Source organism: Pelecanus crispus, chromosome 5 (assembly GCF_030463565.1).
Source record: "Pelecanus crispus isolate bPelCri1 chromosome 5, bPelCri1.pri, whole genome shotgun sequence".
NCBI lineage: Eukaryota > Metazoa > Chordata > Aves > Pelecaniformes > Pelecanidae > Pelecanus > Pelecanus crispus.
The window spans coordinates 58,095,645-58,109,356 of record NC_134647.1 but is presented as its reverse complement, the minus strand read 5'-3'; the positions used below and the strand labels follow the sequence as shown (position 1 = coordinate 58,109,356).

The following is a 13,712-nucleotide window of genomic DNA, read 5'->3' as shown; positions in this document are numbered from 1 at the left end:
TTGTCCTACTGCTGCACTACTGTTCTTAAATGCACCTCTCTTTTCAGATGTTCGCTGTGGAGCTGCACCTGAAATTCCCCATGCTTCTATTACAAGCGCTCAACAGGAGAGGTATCTGCCCGGTGCCAGAGTGCAGTATGAGTGTGAACGCAATTTTCAAATGATGGGTAGAAATTATGTCACTTGTAGAAATGGAGAATGGTCAGAAGCACCCATTTGCAGAGGTAGGAACCCGTGCTTTCATCTTGCCTGTTAGACGGGAGGGGACGGTTTGTTTACCTGAATACTCTACAGACTTTACCTTTTGTACATCTGCTTTCTTTGTGTACCACCACTTTGTACTTGCTATTGCTTCCTTGCACAGCACTTTAATTTAGGTTGATGCTTCTAGAAATACTGGGGGTATTTTCATCAACAGCAAAAACGTCTTGAAGAAGCAGGGCTGAAAATGTGCTGCTCTGTCATTCTCCTGTGTGATACTGGTATTTCCCCAGCGTCCGCCATTTCAGCGACCTTCACTAGAAAGACGTGTAAGGGCTCCTCTGTTGTGTTCAAACCTGTCAGGGAGTACCTAATGGAAGAAGCAGTTAGGGGAGAGACACAGCCATTCTTCTCCAGGGCTCCGCTCTGATGTATACAGGTCCCAGCAGAGACTCAAATCTAAGCCACGTAAGATCTGCTAGGGCTACGGAAGTGGGAAGAGCATCCCCGTGACAAGGAACTGTCAGGAGCTGTGCTCCTGTCCCCTGTCCAAAGCTATGGCTGCAAGGTGAACAAGTGCTACTTGGCTTCCACACACCTCCATGGAGCTGACTGCACTTACCCGTCCCTGAGCACTGCAGGCTGACAAGCTCCTCCAGTGCTGCCAGTCCTCCAGAGCTCTGTGGTTCAACAAAGCACCAGCTTGGCTGCTTTCCCTGTGATTTCCAGGAATGCCAGGGCTCCCTGGGGAGGGACACGGGCATGCAGGAAGGCTGGTGTGGCTTCTTGTGCCATAAGGCGTAGCTACAGAGACGCTGGCTTTTTCTAGAAGCTCTCATTGACCCTGCCATCTCCTGAGAGTCACAGAAAGAGTGTGCTGCTGCCACTGTCACACCGCATTGCTTTCTCCATGGTGAACTCTTGGAGCTGTGACCCACCTGAGGCAGAAAATCTGGACAGCAATTGTGACAAGATTGATTCCTTTAACTGTTGGTTGCATAGGGGAACGCCTCAACGACTGCAAATGTAACTGCAGCAGTGTCTCTTTTCAGATGTGACGTGTGAACCTCCTCCAGAGATTGCTGGTGGTAAAGTTCAAGGAGTTAAAAAGTCAAGGTATTTGCCTGGGGAGAGTGCTCGCTATCAGTGCTGGCAAGGATTTGAGATGACTGGGGCTGCCACCGTAGCGTGTGAGAACGGGGCCTGGACAGAGGTGCCGAAGTGCCAAGGTAATTTCTCTCTCTCTTCACACAGTCGCCCGTCAGTAAGACTGTCATGAAGCTGACTCAGTGGCACTTACTTCTCCAAATTTCAGTCTCGTTACTGTGCACAAACGCAACGTATCTGGCACGCTCAGGAAAAAGCCGTTGCTCCCAGGTATCTATTCAGATGAGTGACCCAGGTGGCTTCAGTCGAGAGGGCCCCATCTGGAAAACCACCCGGAGGCTGAGAGCAGTTGCTGGCCAGGTCTGATTTTGAGGCGCAACCCTTGGGCTTCTTAGAATCTGCTTTCTGTGCCTGCCTGATGAGAAGAGAGTGAGAAATTTTGCCATCTATGTTGGAGAACACAGCCCATGGCTTCCCTGCTAATTGACATGCAGATAATGCAGATGATGCATTGCCAGATTGAATGCCAGGGAGTCAAATCAACTGTGAAATCAGCTGAGGGCAGAATCTGATGTGTGAGCCAATACCTAGGTGCTGTGTTGGTGCCTCCTAGGATTTTGTGAGCGCACAGAATCATCTCGTTTGTTTTCATTAGACGTACAGAAAGTGTCAGCACATGTGCCAATGCAGCAGCATTTGACTCAACCACCACCCAGCTGGCACCCAAAAGGGGTGCAGAAACAGCAGATGAATTTGGACGGGGCTTTGTGGCTGGTCCTTTTGTGGCTCCTGAACACCATGCCACATGCAGAGTGTCACTGCTGGTACCAAGGGACCTGGGTCTTCTCTGAAGGTTTCCCAATGCAAGGTCCATTGGAAGCCAGACTTGGCAGCAGTGTGGTGCTTGCGTAGGTATAAAAATCGGTGAGGCAGTAGTGCTTCAGGACTGTCATGTGCGTGCTCCCCAGTGAGCGCAAGTGGCCCGCAGAGCCCAAGCGCTATCCCATTGGTGACTGCAGTGGTGCAGTTCAGTGACAGTCGTTATTGTTTGCCGTCGGATCCGCTCTTCTCACTGCTCAGGCAGTACAGGGAGGAGGTAGGCGTCAGGCTCCTCTGCAGAAAGAGCTGTGCCAAACACTACACCGGTACGCAGGAGGAGAGAAAGTCCTGCAGAGAGCTGCAAGCACTTCAGCCGTGGACAAACGGGGTGAACTGGTAGTTGTGAGTCCCAGCACTGGAGAAATGAGAAACTCTTACTCTTTTTCACCTGCCAGGTATTTGGTTTTCCCTCTGCTTTCCTCCAGGTCTGTCAGAGCAGTGCCAATGTACCGTCTGGCAGTACTTTGGCCAGGCCTCCGTTGCAATTAAACTCTCATGTCTTTGCCTCTGATTGGGAATTTTTTTCCAGGGAAAGGTGGGCCATGTGGCCCACCTCCAGTTATTGAAAATGGAGACCTTCTTTCCTCCCTCAAGCAAGAATATCCACGAGGTACAGTTCTGGAATACAAATGCCCAAGTCTCTATGTCCTGGAAGGATCTCAGTACATCACCTGTACTAATGGGCAGTGGACAAGACCTCCCGTTTGCCTAGGTAGGTTGAAGCACGTGCTGTGTGGCCGAGGGCTGTGTGACTGCTCCTGTTTGCTTTTTCTCAAATCCTGCGGCCATCACTTGTGCAGTAGCACTTGTGCTGGGGCTGCAATGTCAGCAAGGCGGAACAACAATGAGCCCTTCTTTTGTGGAGAAGGAGTTTCTTCTTGAAGTTAGTTTGTGTAGTCCCCTCTGCTGCCTGCTGTCTCTCGCCACCACAGTGGGTTTGGGAGGAGGGTAGTTTGGCTGAGCCCCTCTGTGTGAGGGGATCGCCATCACTGTGCAGGGCTCCCGAGCTGGGGATGCTGCTACAGTCAGCAGGCTGTGAGTGGGGAGGATGGGTCTGAGTGCGTGGCAGCGCTGAGGAAATCCGGGGGTGCGTCTGTGACATGGTCTTGAAGAAATGAATTTAGAGACGTGCTGGGCAGAAGGGAAGGAGGCATCTCAAAACAGACACAGGGACATTCAATGGTGCCTGGTGGCTTCCCCCGCCCGTGCTTCAATCTTGAGCTGTGTGACTGTCAGAGTGAAAAGGCTTCTCCATAGCTCTGCGTGGTGTCTCAGCCGTGTTCTTTTCTCCCTTCAGTTTGGGTGTGAACATCTTTTCTATCACAAGTAAAAGAGGGTCAGAGCAAATAGCTGGAAGTGTTTTCTGATGAGAAGAACTTCTGTAGGGGAAAGAAGAAGTTACCTGTGTTGCATCTGTATGAAGTGATGACGCTCTTCTCTTGCCTTTTTCAAGTGGCCTGTACAGCATCTGAAGAAGACATGGAGAGAAACAATATTGAGCTGAAATGGGTCAGAGGAGCAAAGCTGTATTCCAAATCGGGTGACTTTGTTGAATTTCAGTGTAAAAGAGGGTATAAGGAGGACCCAGCATCTTCCCCATTCAGAGCACAGTGTATTGAGGGGACGTTAGAATATCCACGATGCACGTCAGCCAGTAAGTCATCTCCGCTCCGGCCACAACTTAGCTGCTGTGTTGTTGCATTTTTAGTGCCGAAGCCAAAGGGAAAGCCGTCAGCTTTCCTGAGGAAGCAACTGGGGAGGTAGTAGCCGGGCGCCAGGGTGTGGGAGCATCCTGTTAGCTGCAGGCAGTGAGGGGCAGTGCCCCCAAGAAGCCGTTGGCTGGCATACCTGAGCTGGAAAGACTGCTGGGGAAGGGCTCTCAGGGGCTTTCAGCTGGTACTAACGGTTTCAGAGCATCAGTCGTCCAGTGCGAGGTCTGCAGGCAAATGATGAAAGTGCTTTTTGCAGGGAACTGTACAGTGCATGATAGGATTATGAACAGGAACAGTATTCAACTACACCCATCAAGCAGGTTGAGCACTTCCACCTATCACTCTGGGGATTGTATTTTCTTTGAATGCAAAGTGTCATACCAACAAGTTTCGCAGTGTGAGACATTTAGAGCACAGTGCCTGAATGGAGTGATTAAGTATCCTAGAGGTGGAAGTGCGTGCTTGGTGCCAAGGACACAGGGGGCTGTAGGAGGCAGCTTTTCTGAAATTGCCTGTCCACTGCTCTGAGGAAGCACTGTGGTGTGTCAGGCCTGGTCTTCACACCTTTTCCCCTTTTTTCTCTCTGTGCTACAGGGTGGCATGGATAAATGGAAATGGCATGAAAGAGTCCAGCTGTGGAAATGAAAGAGCCCTCAACCAACCCAGTGATTTGAGCTCAATTTTTTGTGGCATTTCCCGTTTTGCTGTGCTTTGTTTGCAGCTTAGCCAATGTTCTGTCTTGGAATTTGTTATTCTTTTTCATTTTATTATTAGATGATTGTGTTTACATTGTATCCACATTTTATCAATTTTTGTAAATGTATTTACATTTTGTAAATGTGTTTACACTTTATCCATCTGAATGGTTGTGCTTGCGTTTTATCCATTCTATATTGATCTCACTGTTATTTTTATTAACAATTGTGTCCTGAAATAGGCTGGCTTTGGTGGCATACTGAGACAAGAATTAAAGCCCGCAGGTAATTTGATTATCAGCAAGTAGAGTGTGTTTGGCCTTGTCTGCTCGTAGCTTCTTTCTCCGTGCGCTTGCCTGGAAACTGCCCTGGGGTCATGGCAGAGGTGAGTGTCCTGACTGCCTGATCAGGATGAGCAAGTGAGTGAACTCAAGGAGGCTCAAGGAAGTCTCCAGATCACAGACCCAGTTCTTATGGGGGACTTTGCAGACGTTTCCTTTGCTGGAAGGGCAAGACGTAGGGATGCAAGTAATTGGGGTTTCTGGATGGAGGCGGGGATGGCTTCTTGGTCCAGTCCCTGGAATGGGACCTGCCTTCTATGTATTTTCTAGGAGAGTTTGTGGTGTGGTGTCTTGATGGGGCCAGGGCCTTCTTGACTTTTTGGTAGTTGATCCAAGATCCTCATTTCTAAGGAAATGAAGCAAGAAATACTTCTTCTGTTGTTCCTTTTGCTGGATGATAAGGGAGATTTTGGAACAGCTACGTCTTTGCTTTGGCAGCCCCACAACCAAATAACTGGACATATTTTCTTAGAATAAGATGTGAAGAGAGCAAAGGCGAGCTGACTTCCTGAGCACAGACAGGTCTTTTGTTGCAGGGATGCGGAGAAGAGGGAGCCCTTCAGCTCAAGACCAGATAAGTCAATGCTGAAGGTCCTCTAGAACAGTGGGCTCCCAAGTGGGGTGCATGCACCCCGAAGGGTTCGGAAGATGGTCCATTGGGGGGCAGGAAGAAATTATTAGAACTTCTATTTATATTTAATTTTTGTCCAAAAAAAAGATACTAAGTTTTACTGATATTTAATATTCAGATTTGACAGTGGTGATTTCACTTGGTCCGTATGTCAGAGGGTTCCATGTCCCATATGGTACTGACATGTCCTGGGGGGAGAGGGGGTGCTCCACAATGGGGAGACGTTCACAGTGGTACCCTCACTCATTCATTTGCTTTTGAGCATATTGCAATGCATTGCAGTTTATGTGTGGCCAGTTAAGTGCATCTATGGACTGTGTTTAGTTTTAACCAAGCTAACCCTCACAAAACGGACAAGCGGCTTAAAAAGATTCCTTGCAAAGACGCTGCAGACGGAAGATAACACGCAAGCAGACAACAAGAAAATGGCAGAGCTGACACTTCTACTCCCAGTATGAGCTCTTCATCAACCACATTAGGAGTTAAAACCAATGTCTCGCTAGTCACATCTGACAGGAAGTTGATCCAAAAACTTTGAAATTATGAAGACGACTATTTGAAATATGGGTTTAAGTTCGCTACTGTTAATGATGAACCCTGCCCTTAGCCTATTGTGCCTTAGACCTTAGCTAGTGCTAGCAAGACATTTAAAAAATAAGCACCCAGAACATGAAGACAAACCTCTACGATTTTTTCAGTGATGCTTTAAGCCACGTTATACTCAATCCAGTACTTTACAAAATTTCACTAAACTTAATGATAAATGTTTAGAAGCCCCTTTCAAGGCTTCTCACTTGATAGCAAAAGACAAAAATCCACATACCATTGGGGAAACACTTGTTCTTCCTGCTGCAGTAAAAATGGTTGAAATAATACACAGAAGACAATATGGTGACAGAGTAAAATACATTATTTTGTCAGCAAATACTGTTGGAAGATGCACAGAAAACATTGCTGAAGCTTTGAAGCAACAGGTATTAGGATGAATTATGCAGAGCACGCGTGCGCAAGTGTGTGTGCGTGCGTGTGTGTGCGTGCGTGTGTGTGTGTGTTTAAAGGTCCACTTAAACTGAGTTTAGCAGTGTCACGTTGCTTTGTACTCCTTTTCCACCTATGACAAACAGCTAAAGCGGAAAGCCAGGTAATTGAAGGCAAACACGATGACTAACATCACCTTCCCTTGACAATTGTCATGTTATTCTGTAACCTGCAGTATTTGAAGGCAATGGATCATAAGCCTTTGACACCCTCTCCCACAGCATTCTCCTAAGGAAGCTGGCGGCTCATGGCTTGGATGGGCATACTCTTCGCTGGGTAAAAAACTGGCTGGGTGGCCGAGGCCAGAGAGTTGTGGTGAATGGGTGGTCAAGCATTGGAACAAGCTGCCCAGAGAGGTGATGGAGTCACCCTCCCTGGAGATGTTAAAAAAACCCCATGTAGTTGTGGCACTTTGGGACATGGTTTAGTGGGCATGGTGGTGTTGGGTTGATGGTTGGACTGATGATCTCAGAGGTCCTTTCCAACCTTAATGATTCCTAGTTTTACTTTCATTAAAACATAATCCAGCCACCAACCCAGGAAACATGACATTAATTATTACTCTAGCCTTGATTGGTTTAGGGTGGACTTGGTAGTGTTGGGTGGATGGTTGGACTGGATGATCTTAAAGCTCGTTTCCAACCTAAACGATTCTATGATTCTATAATGTTAGTGTAGGCTGTCACATGGCAGACTGCATAGCCCAGGCTTGATCTGTGAGGGCACTTGAGTCTTCTTGGAGCCTGACTTGATGAACAAATAGGCCTTCTAGTGCAGGATTATTTCTGTGTCTAGGAATTCATTGCATTTGCTCCCCTTGCCATCGTGTCAGAGAAGCAGATTTTCCATTCAGCTGTCTGTACTGTGGACAGCATTTTTAAAGGTTCATTTTGAAAATAAAACAAAATGGTTTGGGTTTTGTTTTTCAAACTTTGGTGAAGCCTCTTGTTGCTAAACCTCATTCATATGACCTGTGTGTGTGTGCATGTTTTTAAAGGTCCACTTAAACTGAGTTTAGCAGTGTCACATTGCTTTGTACTCCTTTTCCACCTATGACAAATAGCTAAAGCAGAAAGCCAGGTAAGCGAAGACAAACACAATGACTGCAAAACTGTGCAGTGCACAGAGCTCCATCTGCTATTCACTAACAAGGAAGAACTGTCTGGGGTTATGGAAATCAATGGCAACCCTGGACGTGGTGACCATGTACTAATGGAGTTCATGATTCAGAGGGGAGAGAGAAAGGCAAATAACAGAGTACAAATCATGCACCTTAGGGATTATTTAGGAAACTAGTAGGTGGGATTGCTTGGGAGTCATAGAGGAGTCCAGAGAAGCTTGAATACTTAAAGGACCAAATCTTCCAAGCACAAGAATATTCAATTCTGGTGCTCAGGAGGAGAAACACATTTATCAGGGCTCTGGCTTGACTAATCAGGGACCTCACATAGATCTCTGAAGCAGAAAAGGAATCAGTGTACAGGAGATTGAGGCAAAAACAGACTACAAGGTGAACTGTCCCTGGCATTGCTTTGGCATGTATGGATAGTGTTAGGAAAGATGAAGCTCACCTAGAGTGACACTTGCAAGGGACCTCATGGGTCACAAGAAGATATTCTATTACTACACTAGCACTAAAACAATAAAATGTGGCCTGTCACTGAAGGGGTAGGTGATTTAGTGACAGCAGCCCCACATGAAGCTGAAGTACTTGATGCTTTCTTTGCCTCAGTATTCATCAACAAGATGTTGTCTTCATTTCTGTAATCCACCCCATCCTGTCCTCTGCTCACAGATGAATGTTCAGCATTATGTGCACATCCAGAGGAAGTGGGTGTCTAAAGTATCTCAGATGCTTGGCCACGCTCATTGAGAGCTACTGCAGCTGTTTTGCTGTGGCACTGCCTTTGGCGATGCAGTGCTGGGGATGTAATGCTTAGAGGGCAAGAACCCTTGGGCCCCACAGTAAGCAAAAACATTTGCATTCTTTGAAATTTATTCTAGCTTAGTGTTGTTTCTCTCTGTATCTAGTGCGGATGTATGTCAAATCAGCAGAGGTAAGAAAAAAAAAAAAAGGCTATTTAAGTTATCTCTTCTTCTGTGGTAATAGAATTAGGAATTAGATTACAAAATCATAATCCAAGCAACTCCTTGTCTCTCAGTATTTTTACCTTAGTGCATAACAGAATTCCTTCCTTCCTAGGAAAACAGGCAAAATATACTCACTTTCAATTATATCTTTTAATAAATGAAGGTAACATGACTTTTGATAATGGAATGAAATATTAATGACTTGATTAAAAAAAGACAGTATGGATTTAATAATATTTATTCATTGCCAGTAATGATTTTTTTAAAAAATCTTTATTATTTGTCTTTTGAAGCAACAAACACCTTGTGAAGCCCTTTCTATCTTGGCATGCTTGCTCAGTAAAAATAGCAATCAGGGTACAGAGCTGCTCTTCATAGAAAATTAAATATTTTTTCCTTGGTGGTCTGTTGAGGTTTGGGGGCTGCAATAGAAAGGTACCTTATGTTAAAAATGTAAGTATCTAGTTCTATTATATTTTTATTTCTGTTTGCATCTTATTTTATAGAATACACATCCTCAACAACCTAACTGCATTGGTCTCTGCATTGGCCAGCATTTTATCTGACAATATTATTTTCCCTAATTTCACAGAAATACAGATACCCATATTCCACTGTTGAAGCCGGTGTATATTCTTTCAAGGAGAAGATAGCGATATTTGTTGCCATTATCAAAAGGTGGCCGCCCCCATTTCCCAGATGTGGTGGAAGCACATCTATTTTCAAGAAACTCAGCATCACTCAAATCATCTCCAATTTTTACCCAAATAGTGGCTGTAATTTTTTTATGACCAGGGTAAATGAGGAAAGGCTTTTGCATTTTTAGAGGTAATATTTCCATCTGATAATTTGATGGAGGATTAGATCTTTTCTTGACTCTTATTTTGCTGGCTGTCTGACAGGCTCACTGATGCCAGCAAGAAGCTCTGTGCTTTGCGATCACCTTGACTTGGTTATTTTATCCAGGACCAGAGCAGGTAAATTACATGTTTATCGGTGTGTTTCAAGTATGTTTGAAATATACAAGTATATTTCCACTATCACTGAAATAATTTTGTTGACATGTACAGATAGATGCCATATAGAGCTGCAGATGCTATTATTGTTTGCGCTTGGTTGCAGACAAGGTACATTTAGATTGATTTAGTTACGTTTCATTCACATTGAAAAAAGGAGCATTTCCTTAGTTCTTTTCTGATTAGAACTGGAATCCCAGATATTTCTTTTCTTTTCTTTTTCTCCTTTAGTTATAAGGTAGAAACACTTTCATACACATCTAAGAACAGAAAAGAGAAGACTGCAGTTCTTACTTTAAGATTCAGGACGAAGCAAGCGGTATTTCTGAGCATGATGATGGGAAAAACACCTCAGGGCTGTGAATCGCTGTCTATCCAGAACTCCCTTTAAAAGCAGTGGGACTGTTTGCTAGACTCACGTGCCCTATCCACATTTAATATTATTCAGCTTTAACATATCATTGTGAGTGTAGGAAGAGCGGAGAGGTAGGAGTCTATTTCCAGGATGTTTCCATACAAGGGGTGCTGATAGTTCCAAATCACAGAGTGAGAGCATATTTTCAGATGCGTTTACTGAAAAGGCACAATGTGTTTTAGTGCACTAAATGTTATTAGATGCATTAGCGTTTACATAAAATGAAGTTTATTTTTTTTCAATAAATAAAACTGGATTCTTCATAGGCTGTTTATAAAACTGGAAGGTAAATTACCTCTGCATTTGGATGGCTGTGACCAGTTTCCATGCCTACAAATTATTCTCTGTGACCTAGTAAGGCTCAGATCTTGCTGGAATTGATAACACCTTGTTTTTCTGGAAGAAAACTACCTTTGCTTTCTAGATCCTGTAATGATGTCCTAGATAACTGCACATTTTAACTGAAAGGATACAGGCAGATATTTTGACATATGGCTTAAAAAAAAAAAGTCTTCCTTGAACTTCATTTAAGTGTCAGTTATCAATTCCAGTTATCAATTCTAATAATGTGCCCTTGTGGCAAAGACAACAAATGGTGTCCTGGGCTGCATTAGGAGGAGTGTTGCCAGCAGGCCGAGGAAGATGATCCTTCCCCTCTATTCAGCACTGGTGGGACCACACCTTGAGTACAGTGTTCAGTTCTGGGCTCCCCAGTGTAAGAGAAAGGTGGAGCCACTGGAGGGAGTTCAACAAAGCACCATTAAGATGATTAAGAGACTGGAGCATTGCTCATCTGAGGAAAGGCCAAGAGAGCTGGGACTGTTTAGCCTAAAGAGGGGAGCTGAAGAAGGCTGGTTAGCCTGACAAAGGGGAGCTCAGAGGGGATGTCATCAATGTATATAAATACCTGAAAGGAGGGTGCAGAGAAGACACAGCCCAGTGCCAGGACAAGAGACAATGGGCACAGACTGAAACACAGGACGTTCCTTCTGAATTTCACGAAACATGTTTTTACTGTGAGGGTGACTGAACACTGGCACAGGTTACCCTGGGAGGTGGTGGAGTCTCCATCCTTGGAGATATACAAAAGCAGTCTGGACATGGTCCTGGACAGCCTGCATGAAGTGACCCTGCCTTGAGCAGGAGAGCTGATGACCTCCAGAGTTCCGTTCTATGATTCAGTGAATGCTTGTGCTCAGGGACAGAGTGGTGCAGCCTTTCACTTGCTTACCTGAATGCAATCTTAAGCACCCTGCTGGTCAGAGTGGCTTTCTCAGATAAGCATAGCATTATGATTGTGTAAGTGTCATAAGAGTTGTTTGTTAATGAACTAAACCATATTCTGTCTCAAGTCTTCTGAACAGCCTAAACAAATTGTTTGCAGCATTTGTTCTAAGTGAAAGTCAACCACCAAACCATTTGTCTGATCAGTGTTTCCCAACACCCTTTTTATTATATTATAAAATGAAATACAGTACCTAGAGTGAAAGCAAATCAAAGGCTGTACATTCACATTTAGGTGGTGTGGTCCACTTCTTCCCTACTTCACTAGTCATCTGGTAACAACAAAACATGGGTTCACCAATAACTAGGTTCATAACTGTTCTGCGTTTTCTTCTAATGACACATGAGGATCCTGGGAACCTTTCTTATGACATTTCTGAAAATGATCAGAAAGCAGATGTGAATAAGCATAGCCTTTGTTTTTGCGATTCCCAGCAAGTTTCTCCTGGACTCTCACTTGCTGTCTGCACAACTGTAACAAAGCACTATTTCTCTTTTCTGTGAGATTAACATAAAGCGACTCACTGTCATTTACTAATAACAGAAGACCTCTCTTGGTGACAAGTATGTTTTATGCATTTTATAGATTGGAAACCAAAACACAGATCTGAGATATTTTGTCAAGGTCACACTGTCTGTATCCAAGCCAAGGGTCACCATAGCTAGAACCCTGTCCTCATTGTGTGTTTAGAAAAAATTAATTGCTTTTGGAAATCAAACTCTTCCTGAAATCCTGCATCCTGAAACTGATATTTCTCAGTAATCTGAGAAAAGCCATGAAATTACCATTTTCCTTAATTCTGCTTTTCATATAAAAATATTGACTTCCTTGTTCATTTCTCACACATACACACAGAAAATAAATACTGAACTGTGCCACTCAATAAAGTCAAGGACTGAACTTTTAATTCACTTGTGATAGGGCAACTGCTCATCTGAACATTATTCTGTCAGTGAGAAAAACACATCCTTATTTACCAGAAAGTTTAAGGTCGGAACCAAAGAAAACTGGTTCTGCTGGTTATACAGGTTGGCAGTGATGAGGTTGCGGAGGGAAGTCCTAAAGTGATCAAAAGGGACTTCAGGGCACTGGGGTGATTGGTTGCAGGATCGGGAGCACAGGTAGTGTTTTCCTCCATCACATCAGTGGCAGGGAAGAATGCTAAATGGAACAAGAAAACTCACCTGATTAACAAGTGGCTCAGAGGCTGGTGCCATCAGTGGAATTTTGTTTTTTTCGATCATGGGGAGGTTTACACAGCACCGGGCCTGCTGGCAGCAGATGGAGATCAGCTGTCTCCAAAGGGGAAAAGGATTCTCGCCCATGAGTTGGCGGGACTCATTGAGAGGGCTTTGAACTAGGTTCAAAGGGGGAAGAGGATATAACCAGGATCGGTAGAGGGGAGCCCAGGGGTGGCATGGCAATGTTGGGGGTGAAATTGATAGCCCGGCTCAAGTGCATCTACACCAATGCATGTAGCATGGGCAACAAACAGGAGGAGCTGGAAGCCCTTGTGCAGCAGGATGGCTATGACATAGTCACCATTACAGAAATGTGGTGGGATAAATCTCATGACTGGAGTGCTGCACTGGAGGGCTATAAGCTCTTCAGAAGGGATAGACAAGGAAGGAGAGTCGGTGGGGTGGCTCTGTATGTTAGGGGGTGTTTTGGTTGTATAGAACTCAACAGTGGTGATGATAAGGTCAGGTGCTTATGGGTAGGGATGAGGGGAAAGGCCAACAAGGCAGACGTCCTGTTGGGAGTCTGCTATAGACCACCCAACCAGGATGTAGAGATAGATGAAGCATTCTATAAGCGGCTGGCAGAAGTCTCGCAACTGCTAGCCCTTGTTCTTGTGGGGGACTTCAACTTGCCGGACATCTGCTGGAAATACCATACAGCAGAGAGGCAGCAGTCTTGGAGGTTCCTAGAGTGTGTGGAGGATAACTTTCTGACGCAGCTGGTACGTGAGCCTACCAGGGGATGTGCCTCACTTGACTGGATGTTTACAAAGAGAGATGGACTTGTGGGAGATGTCATGGGCAGACACCATCTTGGGCTTATCAACCATGATATGATAGAGTTTTCAATTCTTGGTGGCGTAAGGAGGAGGGGCAGGAAAACTGTTACCATGGACTTGTGCAGGGCAGACTTTGGCCTGTTCAGGACACTGGTTGGGAAAGTCCCTTGGGAGACAGTCCTGAAGGGCAAAGGGGTCCAGGAAGGCTGGGCATTCTTCAAGAAGGAAGTCTTACGGGCGCAGGAGCGGGCTGTCCCCATGTACCGTAAGACGAACCGGTG

General features: G+C 45.1%; 1 protein-coding gene across 1 annotated transcript in view; it reads left to right on the top strand.

Moving 5' to 3' along the window:
- Positions 1 to 6,024, top strand: part of LOC104029701 (coagulation factor XIII B chain) — a 37,388-nt gene extending 31,364 nt beyond the window's left edge. The window contains 6 exon segments of the mRNA XM_075711210.1: positions 48 to 224; positions 1,254 to 1,430; positions 2,717 to 2,899; positions 3,641 to 3,841; positions 4,156 to 4,353; positions 5,891 to 6,024. Of these exon segments, the coding sequence (XP_075567325.1) occupies positions 48 to 224; positions 1,254 to 1,430; positions 2,717 to 2,899; positions 3,641 to 3,841; positions 4,156 to 4,353; positions 5,891 to 6,024 (1,070 nt within the window).
- The last annotated feature ends 7,688 nt before the right edge of the window (positions 6,025 to 13,712 follow it).